The sequence below is a fragment of the Oncorhynchus clarkii genome, chromosome 25, assembly GCF_045791955.1.
Source record: "Oncorhynchus clarkii lewisi isolate Uvic-CL-2024 chromosome 25, UVic_Ocla_1.0, whole genome shotgun sequence".
NCBI lineage: Eukaryota > Metazoa > Chordata > Actinopteri > Salmoniformes > Salmonidae > Oncorhynchus > Oncorhynchus clarkii.
In genome coordinates, this window is record NC_092171.1 from 40,299,293 (window position 1) to 40,316,194 (window position 16,902).

General features: G+C 44.6%; 1 protein-coding gene across 1 annotated transcript in view; it reads right to left on the reverse strand.

The window, feature by feature from the left end:
- Positions 1 to 2,485: 2,485 nt before the first annotated feature.
- LOC139383833 (angiopoietin-related protein 7) overlaps positions 2,486 to 16,902 on the reverse strand; it is a 35,012-nt gene continuing 20,595 nt past the window's right edge. The window contains exons 3-8 of the mRNA XM_071128411.1: positions 11,173 to 11,407; positions 8,652 to 8,789; positions 8,243 to 8,336; positions 7,363 to 7,485; positions 7,089 to 7,284; positions 2,486 to 2,842 (exon numbers count right to left, since the gene is read on the reverse strand). Of these exons, the coding sequence (XP_070984512.1) occupies positions 2,696 to 2,842; positions 7,089 to 7,284; positions 7,363 to 7,485; positions 8,243 to 8,336; positions 8,652 to 8,789; positions 11,173 to 11,407 (933 nt within the window). The 3' untranslated portion in view covers positions 2,486 to 2,695. The remainder of the gene's footprint in view (positions 2,843 to 7,088; positions 7,285 to 7,362; positions 7,486 to 8,242; positions 8,337 to 8,651; positions 8,790 to 11,172; positions 11,408 to 16,902) is intronic.

Sequence of the window (16,902 nt, forward strand, 5' to 3'; positions counted from 1 at the left end):
GTGGAGAGAATGACAGTTTGTGTAAGTCCCTCCAGTGGGAGAGGAGGACAGTTTGTGTAAGTCCCTCCAGTGGGAGAGAATGACAGTTTGTGTAAGTCCCTCCCGTGGGAGAGAATGACAGTTTGTGTAAGTCCCTCCAGTGGGAGAGAATGACAGTTTGTGTAAGTCCCTCCAGTAGGAGTGGAGGACAGTTTGTGTAAGTCCCTCCAGTGGGAGAGAATGACAGTTTGTGTAAGTCCCTCCAGTGGGAGAGGAGGACAGTTTGTGTAAGTCCCTCTAGTGGGAGAGGAGGACAGTTTGTGTAAGTCCCTCCAGTGGGAGAGGAGGACAGTTTGTGTAAGTCCCTCCAGTGGGAGAGAATGACAGTTTGTGTAAGTCCAACCAGTGGGAGAGGAGGACAGTTTGTGTAAGTCCCTCCCGTGGGAGAGAATGACAGTTTGTGTAAGTCCCTCCCGTGGGAGAGAATGACAGTTTGTGTAAGTCCCTCCCGTGGGAGAGAATGACAGTTTGTGTAAGTCCCTCCAGTGGAAGAGCAGGACAGTTTGTGTAAGTCCCTCCCGTGGGAGAGAATGACAGTTTGTGTAAGTCCCTCCCGTGGGAAAGAATGACAGTTTGTGTAAGTCCCTCCCGTGGGAGAGAATGACAGTTTGTGTAAGTCCCTCCCGTGGGAGAGAATGACAGTTTGTGTAAGTCCCTCCCGTGGGAGAGAATGACAGTTTGTGTAAGTCCCTCCCGTGGGAGAGAATGACAGTTTGTGTAAGTCCCTCCAGTGGGAGAGAATGACAGTTTGTGTAAGTCCCTCCAGTGGGAGAGGAGGACAGTTTGTGTAAGTCCCTCCAGTGGGAGAGAATGACAGTTTGTGTAAGTCCCTCCCGTGGGAGAGAATGACAGTTTGTGTAAGTCCCTCCAGTGGGAGAGAATGACAGTTTGTGTAAGTCCCTCCAGTGGGAGAGAGTGACAGTTTGTGTAAGTCCCTCCAGTGGAAGAGCAGGACAGTTTGTGTAAGTCCCTCCAGTGGGAGAGAGTGACAGTTTGTGTAAGTCCCTCCAGTGGGAGAGGAGGACAGTTTGTGTAAGTCCCTCCAGTGGGAGAGAGTGACAGTTTGTGTAAGTCCCTCCAGTGGAAGAGCAGGACAGTTTGTGTAAGTCTCTCCAGTGGGAGAGGAGGACAGTTTGTGTAAGTCCCTCCAGTGGAAGAGCAGAACAGTTTGTGTAAGTCCCTCCAGTGGAAGAGCAGGACAGTTTGTGTAAGTCCCTCCAGTGGGAGAGAATGACAGTTTGTGTAAGTCCCTCCAGTGGAAGAGCAGGACAGTTTGTGCAAGTCCCTCCAGTGGGAGAGGAGGACAGTTTGTGTAAGTCCCTCCAGTGGGAGAGGAGGACAGTTTGTGTAAGTCCCTCCAGTGGGAGAGGAGGACCGTTTGTGTAAGTCCCTCCAGTGGGAGTGGAGGACAGTTTGTGTAAGTCCCTCCAGTGGGAGAGGAGGACAGTTTGTGTAAGTCCCTCCCGTGGGAGAGAGTGACAGTTTGTGTAAGTCCCTCCAGTGGAAGAGCAGGACAGTTTGTGTAAGTCCCTCCAGTGGGAGAGAATGACAGTTTGTGTAAGTCCCTCCAGTGGGAGAGAATGACAGTTTGTGTAAGTCCCTCCAGTGGAAGAGCAGGACAGTTTGTGTAAGTCCCTCCAGTGGGAGAGGAGGACAGTTTGTGTAAGTCCCTCCAGTGGGAGAGCAGGACAGTTTGTGTAAGTCCCTCCAGTGGAAGAGCAGGACAGTTTGTGTAAGTCCCTCCAGTGGAAGAGGAGGACAGTTTGTGTAAGTCCCTCCAGTGGAAGAGCAGGACAGTTTGTGTAAGTCCCTCCAGTGGGAGAGGAGGACAGTTTGTGTAAGTCCCTCCAGTGGGAGAGGAGGACAGTTTGTGTAAGTCCCTCCAGTGGGAGAGCAGGACAGTTTGTGTAAGTCCCTCCAGTGGAAGAGCAGGACAGTTTGTGTAAGTCCCTCCAGTGGAAGAGCAGGACAGTTTGTGTAAGTCCCTCCAGTGGAAGAGCAGGACAGTTTGTGTAAGTCCCTCCAGTGGAAGAGCAGGACAGTTTGTGTAAGTCCCTCCAGTGGAAGAGCAGGACAGTTTGTGTAAGTCCCTCCAGTGGGAGAGAGTGACAGTTTGTGTAAGTCCCTCCAGTGGGAGAGCAGGACAGTTTGTGTAAGTCCCTCCAGTGGGAGAGAGTGACAGTTTGTGTAAGTCCCTCCAGTGGGAGAGCAGGACAGTTTGTGTAAGTCCCTCCAGTGGAAGAGCAGGACAGTTTGTGTAAGTCCCTCCAGTGAAAGAGCAGGACAGTTTGTGTAAGTCCCTCCAGTGGGAGAGAGTGACAGTTTGTGTAAGTCCCTCCAGTGGAAGAGCAGGACAGTTTGTGTAAGTCCCTCCAGTGGGAGAGCAGGACAGTTTGTGTAAGTCCCTCCAGTGGGAGAGCAGGACAGTTTGTGTAAGTCCCTCCAGTGGGAGAGCAGGACAGTTTGTCTGAGGGCTCCTGTGAACAGTATTTCAAAAGTAGAAAGAAAGCACATACACTCTCTCTTAGACTCCATGAACAGTTGGACACAATCCCATTGCAGCGTTCTCCTCGTGTCTTCTCCAGTCCTACGTCCCATCCCAAGGTGACGTCAGAAGCGACCTCAGCAGGTCTCCCACGGTCCCGACGGGCTGTCGTCACGGTGACAGGCGCGGTCTGAAGGTTCTAGGTCGTATCATCATAGAGGTCTTCCTGAGAGAGTAGTAGTCTGAATCTTTCCAGCTGTACCATACTACACCATCAGGACCCAGCAGAGTCTTGGCTTTAGAGGAGTACCGTCCACCCTGGGGAGAAAAAAAACCACACACACACAAACAAATGAATAGACTACCGCATCTTATGCAAATAACCTTATTTTTGTTTTGGCTGCAATTTTTGTGTACAGTGCATTCAGAGAGTATTCAGACACTGACTTTTTCTACATTTTGTTACGTTACAGCCTTATTCTAAAATTACACACAATACCCCATAATGACATCACAATACCCCATAATGACATCACAATACCCCATAATGACATCACAATACCCCATAATGACAACGCAAAACAGTTTACATGTTTTATTTTATTTCAAATGTATAAAAATAAAAACAATTTTGGAAATATCACATTTACATAAGTATTACATCAGTATTTGCTATGAGACTCAATTTCATCCCGTTTTGGTTGACCATCCTTGAGATGTTTCTACAACTTGATTGGAGTCCACCTGTGGTAAATTCAATTGATTGGACATTATTTGGAAATGCACACCTGTCTATATAAGGTCCCACAGTTGATAGGGCCTGTCAGAGCAAAAACCAAGCCATGAGGACGAAGGAATTGTTCGTAGAGCTCCGAGACGACAGGGTAGTGTCGCGGCACATATCTGGGGGAAGGGTACCAAAACATTTATGCAGTATTGAAGGACCCCAAGAACACAGTGGCCTCCATCATTCTTAAACAGAAGAAGTTTGGAACAACCAACACTCTTCCTAGAGCTGGCCGCCCAGCTAAACTGAGCAGTCGGGGGAGATGGGCCTTGGTCACTCTGACAGAGCTCCAGAGTTCCTCTGTGGAGATGGAAGAACCTTCCAGAAGGACAACCATCTCTGCAGCACTCCACCAATTTTTATTTATTTGATTGAACCTTATTTAACTAAGCAAGTCAGTTAAATTTAAATAAGAATTTGTTCTTTAAAAAAAAAAAATTATACCCTAACGACGCTGGGCCAGTTGTGCACCGGCCTATGAGACTCCCAATCATGGCCAGTTGTGGTACAGCCTGGAATCGAACCAGGATCTGTAGTGACGCCTCTAGCACTGAGATGCAGTGCCTTAGACCGCTGCACTACTCGGGAGCCCATAAAGTGTCCAGACGGACGCCACTCCTCAGTAAAAGGCACATGACAGCACGCTTGGAGTTTGCCAAAAGGCACCTAAAGGACTCTCAGACTATGAGAAACTAGATTCTCTGGTCTGATGAAACTAAAATTAAACTCTTTGGCCTGAATTCTGGAGGAAATCTGGCACCATCCCTATGGTGAAGCATGGTAGTGGCAGCATCATGCTGTGGAGATGTTTATCAGCGGCAGGGACTGGAAGAATAGTCAGGGTCGAGGGAAATATGAATGGAGCAAAGTACAGAGAGATCCTTGATGAAATCCTGCTCCAGAGCGCTCAGGACCTCAGACTGGGGCGAAGGTTCACCTTCCAGCAGGAGAATGATCCTAACTTTTTTATTTTTTATTTAACTGGGCAAGTCAGTTAACCTTTCTAGCGGAACCCCTCGACAACATTCCGCTGAAAAGGCAGCGTGCGAAATTAAAGATTTTTTTTTAGAAATATGTAACTTTCACACATTAACAAGTCCAATACAGCAAATGAAAGATAAACATCTTGTTAATCTACCCATTGTGTCCAATTTAAAAAATGCTTTACAGCTAAAGCACAACATATGATTATGTTAGGTCATAGCCAAGTCGAAAAAACACAGCCATTTTTCCAGCCAAAGATAGTAGTCACAAAAAGCAGAAATATAGGTAAGATTAATCACTAACCTTTGATGATCTTCATCAGATGACACTCATAGGACATCATGTTACACAATACATGTATGTTTTGTTCGATAATGTGCATATTTATATCCAAAAATCTCATTTTACATTGGCGCCTTACGTGCAGTAATGTTTTGATTCCAAAACATCAGGTGATATTGCAGAAATACTCATAATAAACATTGATAAAAGATACAAGTGTTATTCACAGAATTAAAGATAGACTTCTCCTTAATGCAACCGCTGTGTCAGATTTTTAAAAAACTTTACGGAAAAAGCATAATCTGAGAACGGCTTTCAGAACCCAAAACAGCCAGAGGAATATCCGCCATTTTGGAATCAACAATGTGATGAATCAATGTGTATTCGGTAGGCCAAGCTTTGAAAAACTACAAACCTCAGATGTCCCACTTCCTGGTTGGGTTTTTCTCAGGTTTCCGCCTGCCATATGAGTTCTGTTATACTCACAGACATCATTCAAACAGTTTTAGAAACTTCAGAGTGTTTTATATCCAATACTAATCATAATATGCATATATTAGCATCTGGGACAGAGTAGGAGGCAGTTCACTCTGGGCACGCTATTCATCCAAAAGTGAAAATGCTGCCCCCTATCCCAAAAAGGTTTTAAGAACAAATTCTTATTTTTAATGATGGCCTAGTGGGTTAATGCCTTGTTCAGGGGCAGAATGACAGATTTGGACCTTTTCAGCTCTGGGATTCGATCTTGCAACCTTCCAGTTACTAGTCCAACACTAACCACGAGGCTACCTGCCTCTAACCGCTAGGCTACCTGCCTCTAACCGCTAGGCTATCTGCCTCTAACCGCTAGGCTACCTGCCTCAACCGCTAGGCTACCTGCCTCTAACCGCTAGGCTACCTGCCTCTAACCGCTAGGCTACCTGCCTCTAACCGCTAGGCTACCTGCCACCCCGTAAGCACACAGCCAAGACAACACAGGAGTGGCTTCCCGACAAGTCTCTGTATGTCCTTGAGTAGCCGAGCCAGAGCCCGGACATGAACCCAATCAAACATCTCTGGAGAGACCTAAAAATAACCTGACAGAGCTTGAGAGGATCAGCATAGACTAATGGGAGAAACTCCCCAAATAAAGTTGTGCCAAGCTTGTAGCGTCATACCGCAGAAGAATCGAGTCTGTAATTGCTGCCAAAGGTGCTTCAACAAAGTACTGAGTAAAGGGTCTGAATACTTATGTAAATGTGATTTCAGTTTTTAATATATTTGCAAAAATAAAAAAATAAAACAGTTTGCTTTGTCATTATGGGGTATTGTGTTTAGATTGTTTTGTTTTTACTCTCAATGTCTGTCACGCTCCAGTAGGTATATCTCACTGGTCACCCCCAAAGCCAATTCCTCCTTTGGTCGTCTTTCCTTCCAGTTCTCTGCTGCCATTGACTGGAATGAACTGCAAAAATCATTGAAGCTGGAGACCCATATCTCCCTCACTAGCTTTAAGAACCAGCTGTCAGAGCAGCTCACAGATCACTGCACCTGTTCATAGCCCATGTAAACAGCCCATCTATCTACCTACCTCATCCCCATACTGTATTTATTTATTTATCTTGCTGCTTTGCACCCCAGTCTACCTCTACCTCACCCCAGTCTATCTCTACCTGCACATTCATCTTCTGCCAATCTACCGTTCCGGTGTTTAATTGCTATATCGTAATTACTTCGCCACCATGGCCTATTTATTTCCTTAACTTACCCCATTTTCACTCACTGTATATAGACTTTTTGTTTTCTTTTGTTCTACTGTTTTATTGACTGTAAGTTTTGTTTATTCCATGTGTAACTCTGTGTTGTTGTATGTGTCGAATTGCTACACTTTATCTTGGCCAGGTCGCAGTTGCAAATGAGAACTTGTTCTCAACTAGCCTACCTGGTTAAATAAAGGTGTTCTCAACTAGCCTACCTGGTTAAATAAAGGTGTTCTCAACTAGCCTACCTGGTTAAATAAAGGTGTTCTCAACTAGCCTACCTGGTTAAATAAAGGTGTTCTCAACTAGCCTACCTGGTTAAATAAAGGTGTTCTCAACTAGCCTACCTGGTTAAATAAAGGTGTTCTCAACTAGCCTACCTGGTTAAATAAAGGTGTTCTCAACTAGCCTGCCTGGTTAAATAAAGGTGTTCTCAACTAGCCTACCTGGTTAAATAAAGGTGTTCTCAACTAGCCTACCTGGTTAAATAAAGGTGTTCTCAACTAGCCTACCTGGTTAAATAAAGGTGTTCTCAACTAGCCTACCTGGTTAAATAAAGGTGTTCTCAACTAGCCTACCTGGTTAAATAAAGGTGTTCTCAACTTGCCTACCTGGTTAAATAAAGGTGTTCTCAACTAGCCTACCTGGTTAAATAAAGGTGTTCTCAACTAGCCTACCTGGTTAAATAAAGGTGAAATAAATAAATAAAATGTAACAAAATGTGTAAAAAGTAAAGCGGCCTGAATATTTTCCTTGTGTGTGTGTGCGCTACCTTGTAGTAGACTCCATTGAGGTTGGCATAGAAACACTGGTGGTACCACCAGCCAGCGTGTGAGATCTCAGCGCAGATATCCCCCGTGTCTGGAGTACTGAAGTCCTGTTTATCATGGTACCAGCTGAACGAGTCCTCTACTGTCCCACTGTAGCCTGACACATGCAGCCGGTAGTGATTCTCCTCATCTTCAATACTACACACACACACACAGGAGAGTTAACACGCTCACACATGCAGGCAGGTAGGATAACGTGTGTGTGTTTTACTATACCTGAAACTCTGGTAGAAGGCATGTTTGTGGTGATGTGTCCAGTCCTCCAGGTCTATCCTGAGGCTGTAGTCTCCCTGGGTGGACAGGTGGTGAATGTGTTCGTTCCCGAGCCAGTACTCAGACCTACAGAGGAGTCAGAGTTCTATTACAGGGGAGTCGGAGTTCTATTGCAGGGGAGTCTGAGTTCTGTTGCAGGGGAGTCTGAGTTCTATTTTAGGGGAGTCTGAGTTCTGTTGCAGGGGAGTCTGAGTTCTATTGCAGGGGAGTCTGAGTTCTATTGCAGGGGAGTCTGAGTTCTGTTGCAGGGGAGTCTGAGTTCTATTGCAGGGGAGTCTGAGTTCTATTACAGGGGAGTCAGAGTTCTATTACAGGGGAGTCAGAGTTCTATTATAGAGTCGGAGAACTAGAACTACAGGGAAGTCAGTCTCATACTCGGATCTCACAACTAAACCACAACAAACTTCATTCAAACTACATTTCACACAATTTTTTGCAAAATACTTTACAAACAATATATGCTATTTAGCTTTTATCCAAAGTGACTTACACTAATGCTTGCATATATTTTACATATGGGTGGACCCAGGAGTCAAACCCACTATTCTGGTGTTGCAAGCGCCATACTCTACCAACTGAGGTACGGAGGTCCACCCATACATAAAAAAAAATAACAAACTAACAGTCAAACTAACAAAAATATAACATCCGGTTTCCATTCTTTTCCTCTAAAATCAGACACTGATTCAGACCTTGGAACACTAGTGAGTAGAATTCATAACTGGCTGGCCAATCAGTAATTACCAAACAAACTCGTTAACTGTGAATTAACTAATTAGATTAATCTAATTAACTTGCCAATGAATCAATTCATATGAAATACCTGAGCTCTCCAAATCCCTCCTTATAGTCTTGCCAGCCTCTATTGAAGTTCACCTTCCCATCCTGACGACGCTGGAACACCGTCCAACCACCACCTGACACAGGAGACAGGAGACATCTTGTTTGTCAGGCCAACGTTAGCCATTACACCAAGAGGTCTAGCCCTTTGAAAAGGTCACGGATGTTGTACTAAGAATGCTTTACATATTTAATAATAGGGTTACAAAATTCTGTGAACTTTCCCAGAATTCCCTGTTTTTCCAAAAAAATCCAGGCTGGAGGATTTCCTGCTTATCCCCTCGTAATTCCAGGAATCGTCCAACCAGGTTTTCAGGAAAACCCAAGGAATTCTGGGGGAAGTTCACAGAATTTTGTAACCCTATTATCAAATGTGTGTGTGTGAGTCTTACCCTCTGTGTCCATGTCACAGTAGACTTCTACAGGATGGGAGCTCAGAGAGGGAACCACCGTGTAGACACCTGACCGATACACCCCGTTATAGTACAGTGATGCACAGTCTATTGGACAGTTTCTCACATGCTGCACCTCTGGAAGACACACACACACACACACACACACACACACACACACACACACACACACACACACACACACACACACACACACACACACACACAGAGTTAATGAATACATTTTGAATTTAGAAAATAAAGCACTACTGCAATGATTATGTGTGTTTCCAGCAGCAGCATTGAGGAAGAATAGGTAAGAAAAAAGACCAGCTGTGAGTGTTTTCTTTAAAACAGATTACAGATTAACCTGGTTTAATATTTAATCTGCTAATAGACACACCTGGTTTTTAACTTCTTAGGGCTAGGCCCTTTTTTTTAATGAATTCCCGCCTGAATGACGGGCCCAAAGTAAACTGCCTGTTGCTCAGGCCCTGAAGCCAGGATTTGCATATAATTAACATAATTATAACATATATTTGCATATTGGTACCATTGGAAGGAAAACACTTTGAAATTGTGGAAATGTTAAAATAATGTAGGAGAATATAACATAATAAATATGGTAGGAGAAAATCCAAAGGAAAAACAACCAAAATTATTTTTTTTGGGGGGTAGAGAGACCATGCTCTTTCAATGGCAAGTAAAAGGGCATACTGGAAACTAGCTCCCAGGATGCAATTCCTATGGCTTCCACAGGGTGTCAGTAGTCTATGGTCAAGGTTTCAGGCTTGTAACTCCCAAAACGAATAAGAAATATCCGTTTTAGAACAAGGACACAGTCTTGGAATATGAAGACAGGACGCACCTGCTAAAATCAGTTTCCTATTGAATATGCTTCTATCCGTAAGAAATAGTATAGTTTGATTATATTTTAGAGTATCTGAGGAGTAAATAGAAATTTATTTTGACTTGTTGAAACAAAGTTTAGGGTAGATTTTCGGATTCCTTTCTCTGCAAGTTGAACGAGTGAATTACTTAAATTGATGGCGCCAACTAAACTGACTTTTTGGTATTAAAATAAGGAGTTTATCTAACAAAATAACACTACATGTTATAGCTGGGACCATTTGGATGACAAATCAGAGGAAGATTTTCAAAAAGTAGGTGAATATTGAATCGCTATTTGTGAAAAATATTTTGATGTGGGGCGCCGTCCTCAAACGATCTCATGGCATGTTTTCACTGTAATGGCTACTGGAAATCAGACAGTGCAGTTAGATTAACAAGAATTTAAGCTTTCAACCGATATAACCGATGTATGTTCCTAAATGTTTAATATCCATAATATTTATGATTATTTATTTGAATTGCGCGCCCTCCAGTTTCAACTGAAGTTGTCCCGCTAGCAGGACGCCTAGCCTTAAGAAGCTGTTTAACAGATCGGGATTTTCCTTCCATTGACAATTTTCAGATTTTGGGATATTTTGCAACTATAACTTCTATACTTTCATAAAATTTACAAAATCGGCAATATGGTTGCGATGCCCCAAAACTGTCTTCGTGGGCAAATGCCGCATTGACGGAGCAGCCAGTATGGCAGTAAACACGTTCAATGAAGGAGCCACAGCTACAACAAATGTGATGAACAAATGGTGGCTTGAAAGCACTTTGGTGACACTGGAGCCATCAGAGAGGAGTTGTGAGAGCTGCTTCATTGGAGTTTACCAAGCGTAGGCCCAGGTCCCATGGTACAGTCAACAAAGTAAAGTGTCACCAGCAACAACTCAAACAGGGCCTTACATACCATGGGGCAGGCATAGCTAATTCATGTTCTGCACATTTCAACAGCCATACAAAAGTGATATGAGAATTTGCCCAAAACTGCATATTTGCCCAACAGACCAGTATTCAAAGCATATGCTATATTGCTTGAAGCAAATGTATTAAACGTGCTAATGTATTGGTAAAAGGTATATTTGATGTTTATTTGTCAGTTCTGAAGTGCTATATGAATAAGAGTTTAATTAATGTGACATAAATTGTCATATTTATGGAAAAATCCATTTTCTCAAAATTACATGTTCCGGGTACGCCAATTCATGTTTCTCAGTCTTCAAAGGACATGTATTCCCATTATTCTACACACATGGTTCTTAGGGCTTATAGTCACACTTTTACAGAGGCTTTTGTTTTATATCTTGTGTCCTTTTATGTGTAAATATATGCAAAATATGCATCCGTCATACATGTGAATAGTGTTTTTCTTAAATAATTCCAGGAAAATTACAATATTTTGTTAAACTGATGTGTAAAATTCTGACCATTGAGTGTATTATCACAATAATAAAAACATTCCGTCTTGAAGCAATGTGTCAAAAAACAGATTAGCCTAATATGCAAATATGCCCCATTTGCATATTCTAATTTACAAAATAAATACAACTTGTAATACAATACATTATTGTATTTGTGTATACTTTCAACTGGTGTGTGTGTGTGTGTGTGTGTGTGTGTGCACCTGGGTGAAGGGCCTCCTGGGCGCTGAGCAGAGGACTGGTCCTGACGATGTTGATCATGCAGCCGGGGTTGCGTTTAACTCGTTCCACCGTCATGGTTAGGTTCCGGACCTGAGTCTGCAGATCAAACAGGATGGAACTATGGGTGTGCAACAGGCTGTCAGCCTCAGCGTACTGTAGCTCCAGCACTCTGAAACGCTCCTCTAAAGACTCGTTCACGTTGTTCCTCTCCTCACCCTAAGAGAGAGAGAGAGAGGGGGAGAGAGAGGAGTGGAGGGAGGGAGAGAGGGTGGTGGGGTAGAGAGGGAGAGAGGGAGGGAGGGGAGAGAAGGCAGTGGGGTAGAGAGGGAGAGAGGGAGGTGGGGGAGAGAGGGTGGTGGGGTAGAGAGGGAGAGAGGGAGGGAGGGGAGAGAGGGTGGTGGGGTAGAGAGGGAGAGAGGGAGGGAGGGGAGAGAGGGTGGTGGGGTAGAGAGGGAGAGAGGGAGGGAGGGGAGAGAGGGCGGTGGGGTAGAGAGAGAGAGAGGGGGAGAGAGAGGAGTGGAGGGAGGCAGATTGGAAGAGAGGAATGTGGGAGAGACAGAGAGATAGTTATCAGTAGGTTTTTGATAAATTGGATAACACATGATTTGTTGCTTGGTAAATAAAATAACTATCTCACGATAAATACAACATTGTTTTACCTACAACACTCAGAGTCAAAGTAGCATTTAAATAGATCAGGGAGAGAGGTAAGGAGGGAGGGAGGGGAGAGAGGGAGGTGGGGTAGAGAGGGAGAGAGGGAGGGAGGGGAGAGAGGGAGAGAGGGAGGGAGGGGAGAGAGGGTGGTGGGGGAGAGAGGGTGGTGGGGTAGAGAGGGAGAGAGGGAGAGAGGGAGGGAGGGGAGAGAGGGTGGTGGGGGAGAGAGGGAGAGAGGGAGGTGGGGTAGAGAGGAAGAGAGGGAGGGAGGGGAGAGAGGGTGGTGGGGTAGAGAGGGAGAGAGGGAGGTGGGGTAGAGAGGGAGAGAGGGAGGTGGGGGAGAGACGGAGAGAGGGAGGGAGGGGAGAGAGGGAGGTGGGGTAGAGAGGGAGAGAGGGAGGGAGGGGAGAGAGGGTGGTGGGGGAGAGAGGGAGAGAGGGCTGTGGGGTAGAGAGGAAGGGAGGGGGGTGGGGGAGAGAGGGCTGTGGGGTAGAGAGGGAGGGAGGTTAGAGAGAGAGGGAGGGAGGTGGGGGGAGAGGAGGGAGGGAAGGAGGTAGGGTAAAGATAGAGGGAGGTTGGGTAGAGAGGGAGGGAGGGTAGAGAGGGATGGAGGTGGGTTAGAGATGGAGAGGGAGGGTTGTGAACATTGTCATGTGTTGCTTAAAATGTTGTGCACGTCATGATTTTGGTCTTGGTCATGCTAGGACCGTGTCTCATATGACCACCTGCAGTGAGCAGGTCTTTAATAACTACCAGGATTGAAAGGTGTCTGCCTTGACTAAGATCACTTACAACACAGAGGAAGAGTGGGGAGGGAGGGGAAGCTACCATTGGCATAAAGAGCTGAGTTGGATTCAAGACAGAGGGGACAGTGTGTGGGGTTGAAGAAGGGGGAGGGAGAGAGAGCGGGAGTAGGTGTAATTAATTAATTGGACTTACAGTGAGCTCCAGAAGTATTGGGACAGTGACACATGTTTGGTTGTTCTGTCTCTGTACTCCAGAACTTTGGATTTGAAATGATACAATGACTATGAGGTTAAAGTGCAGACTGCCATCTTTAATTTGAGGGAACTTTCACTGTTTAGAACTGCTTAGAAATTACAGCACTTTTTGTGGATAGTCTCCCCTATTTTATGTGACAAATTCACTTATATGTGAATTAAAGTGGTAAAAAGTTAAGCATTTCGTCCCATATATATATATATATACAGTGCCTTGCGAAACTATTCGGCCCCCTTGAACTTTGCGACCTTTTGCCACATTTCAGGCTTCAAACATAAAGATATAAAACTGTATTTTTTTGTGAAGATTCAATTTTTTTGTGAAGAATCATCAACAAGTGGGAAAAAATCATGAAATGGAACGACATTTATTGGATATTTCAAACTTTTTTAACAAAGCAAAAACTGAAAAATTGGGCGTGCAAAATTATTCAGCCCCCTTAAGTTAATACTTTGTAGCGCCACCTTTTGCTGCGATTACAGCTGTAAGTCGCTTGGGGTATGTCTCTATCAGTTTTGCACATCGAGAGACTGACATTTTTTCCCATTCCTCCTTGCAAAACAGCTCGAGCTCAGTGAGGTTGGATGGAGAGCGTTTGTGAACAGCAGTTTTCAGTTCTTTCCACAGATTCTCGATTGGATTCAGGTCTGGACTTTGACTTGGCCATTCTAACACCTGGATATGTTTATTTTTGAACCATTCCATTGTATATTTTGCTTTATGTTTTGGATCATTTGTTTTGGATCATCCTGTCTTGTTGGAAGACAAATCTCCGTCCCAGTCTCAGGTCTTTTGCAGACGCCATCAGGTTTTTTTCCAGAATGGTCCTGTATTTGGCTCCATCCATCTTCCCATCAATTTTAACAATTTTCCCTGTCCCTGCTGAAGAAAAGCAGGCCCAAACCATGATGCTGCCACCACCATGTTTGACAGTGGGTATGGTGTGTTCAGCTGTGTTGCTTTTACGCCAAACATAACGTTTTGCATTGTTGCCAAAAAGTTCAATTTTGGTTTCATCTGACCAGAGCACCTTCTTCCACATGTTTGGTGTGTCTCCCAGGTGGCTTGTGGCAAACATTAAACAACACTTTTTATGGATATCTTTAAGAAATGGCTTTCTTGCCACTCTTCCATAAAGGCCAGATTTGTGCAATATACGACTGATTGTTGTCCTATGGACAGAGTCTCCCACCTCAGCTGTAGATCTCTGCAGTTCATCCAGAGTGATCATGGGCCTCTTGGCTGCATCTCTGATCAGTCTTCTCCTTGTATGAGCTGAAAGTTTAGAGGGACGGCCAGGTCTTGGTAGATTTGCAGTGGTCTGATACTCCTTCCATTTCAATATTATCGCTTGCACAGTGCTCCTTGGGATGTTTAAAGCTTGGGAAATCTTTTTGTATCCAAATCCGGCTTTAAACTTCTTCACAACAGTATCTCGGACCTGCCTGGTGTGTTCCTTGTTCTTCATGATGCTCTCTGCGCTTTTAACGGACCTCTGAGACTATCACAGTGCAGGTGCATTTATACGGAGACTTGATTACACACAGGTGGATTGTATTTATCATCATTAGTCATTTAGGTCAACATTGGATCATTCAGAGATCCTCACTGAACTTCTGGAGAGAGTTCGCTGCACTGAAAGTAAAGGGGCTGAATAATTTTGCACGCCCAATTTTTCAGTTTTTGATTTGTTAAAAAAGTTTGAAATATCCAATAAATGTCGTTCCACTTCATGATTGTGTCCCACTTGTTGTTGATTCTTCACAAAAAAATACAGTTTTATATCTTTATGTTTGAAGCCTGAAATGTGGCAAAAGGTCGCAAAGTTCAAGGGGGCCGAATACTTTCGCAAGGCACTGTATATATGTGTACAGTATCCGTCAAAGGTTTGGACAAACCTTCTCATTCCATGGTTTTTCTTTATTTGTACTATTTTCTACATTGTAGAATAATTGTGAAGGCATCAAAACTATGGAATCACGTAGTAGCCAAAAAAGTGTTAAACAAATCTAAATATTTTATATTTGAGATTCTGACAAAGGCCGTGAGGGCGATACGTGACGCTTATTAAAGAGCAGTGATGATATCGAGAGCAGTGACACTAGCCAGAGCAGTGACACTAGCCAGAGCAGTGATACTAGCCAGAGCAGTGATACTTTCAAGAGCAGTGAAACTAGCCAGAGCAGTGAAACTATCAAGAGCAGTGATACTAGCCAGAGCAGTGATACTATCAAGAGCAGTGACACTATCAAGAGCAGTGATACTAGCCAGAGCAGTGACACTAGCCAGAGCAGTGACACTAGCCAGAGCAGTGATACTAGCCAGAGCAGTGATACTATCAAGAGCAGTGATACTAGCCAGAGCAGTGATACTATCAAGAGCAGTGATACTAGCCAGAGCAGTGATACTAGCCAGAGCAGTGATACTATCAAGAGCAGTGACACTAGCCAGAGCAGTGATACTATCAAGAGCAGTGACACTAGCCAGAGCAGTGATACTATCAAGAGCAGTGATACTAGCCAGAGCAGTGATACTATCAAGAGCAGTGACACTAGCCAGAGCAGTGATACTAGCCAGAGCAGTGATACTATCAAGAGCAGTGACACTAGCCAGAGCAGTGATACTAGCCAGAGCAGTGACACTAGCCAGAGCAGTGACACTAGCCAGAGCAGTGATACTATCAAGAGCAGTGATACTAGCCAGAGCAGTGATACTATCAAGAGCAGTGATACTAGCCAGAGCAGTGATACTATCAAGAGCAGTGATACTAGCCAGAGCAGTGACACTAGCCAGAGCAGTGATACTTTCAAGAGCAGTGAAACTAGCCAGAGCAGTGAAACTATCAAGAGCAGTGATACTAGCCAGAGCAGTGATACTAGCCAGAGCAGTGATACTAGCCAGAGCAGTGATACTAGCCAGAGCAGTGACACTAGCCAGAGCAGTGACACTAGCCAGAGCAGTGACACTAGCCAGAGCAGTGACACTAGCCAGAGCAGTGACACTAGCCAGAGCAGTGATACTATCAAGAGCAGTGATACTAGCCAGAGCAGTGATACTATCAAGAGCAGTGATACTAGCCAGAGCAGTGACACTAGCCAGAGCAGTGATACTAGCCAGAGCAGTGACACTAGCCAGAGCAGTGACACTAGCCAGAGCAGTGACACTAGCCAGAGCAGTGATACTAGCCAGAGCAGTGGTACTAGCCAGAGCAGTGACACTAGCCAGAGCAGTGATACTATCAAGAGCAGTGAAACTATCAAGAGCAGTGACACTAGCCAGAGCAGTGACACTAGCCAGAGCAGTGACACTAGCCAGAGCAGTGATACTATCAAGAGCAGTGACACTAGCCAGAGCAGTGACACTAGCCAGAGCAGTGATACTATCAAGAGCAGTGAAACTATCAAGAGCAGTGACACTAGCCAGAGCAGTGACACTAGCCAGAGCAGTGACACTAGCCAGAGCAGTGATACTAGCCAGAGCAGTGATACTAGCCAGAGCAGTGATACTAGCCAGAGCAGTGATACTAGCCAGAGCAGTGATACTAGCCAGAGCAGTGACACTAGCCAGAGCAGTGATACTAGCCAGAGCAGTGATACTAGCCAGAGCAGTGATACTAGCCAGAGCAGTGATACTATCAAGAGCAGTGATACTAGCCAGAGCAGTGATACTATCAAGAGCAGTGATACTAGCCAGAGCAGTGATACTATCAAGAGCAGTGATACTAGCCAGATCAGTGATACTATCAAAAGCAGTGATACTAGCCAGAGCAGTGATACTAGCAAGAGCAGTGATACTAGCCAGAGCAGTGATACTTTCAAGAGCAGTGAAACTAGCCAGAGCAGTGATACTATCAAGAGCAGTGATACTAGCCAGAGCAGTGATACTATCAAGAGCAGTGATACTAGCCAGAGCAGTGATACTATCAAGAGCAGTGATACTAGCCAGAGCAGTGATACTATCAAGAGCAGTGATACTATCAAGAGCAGTGATACTAGCCAGAGCAGTGATACTTTCAAGAGCAGTGAAACTAGCCAGAGCAGTGATACTAGCCAGAG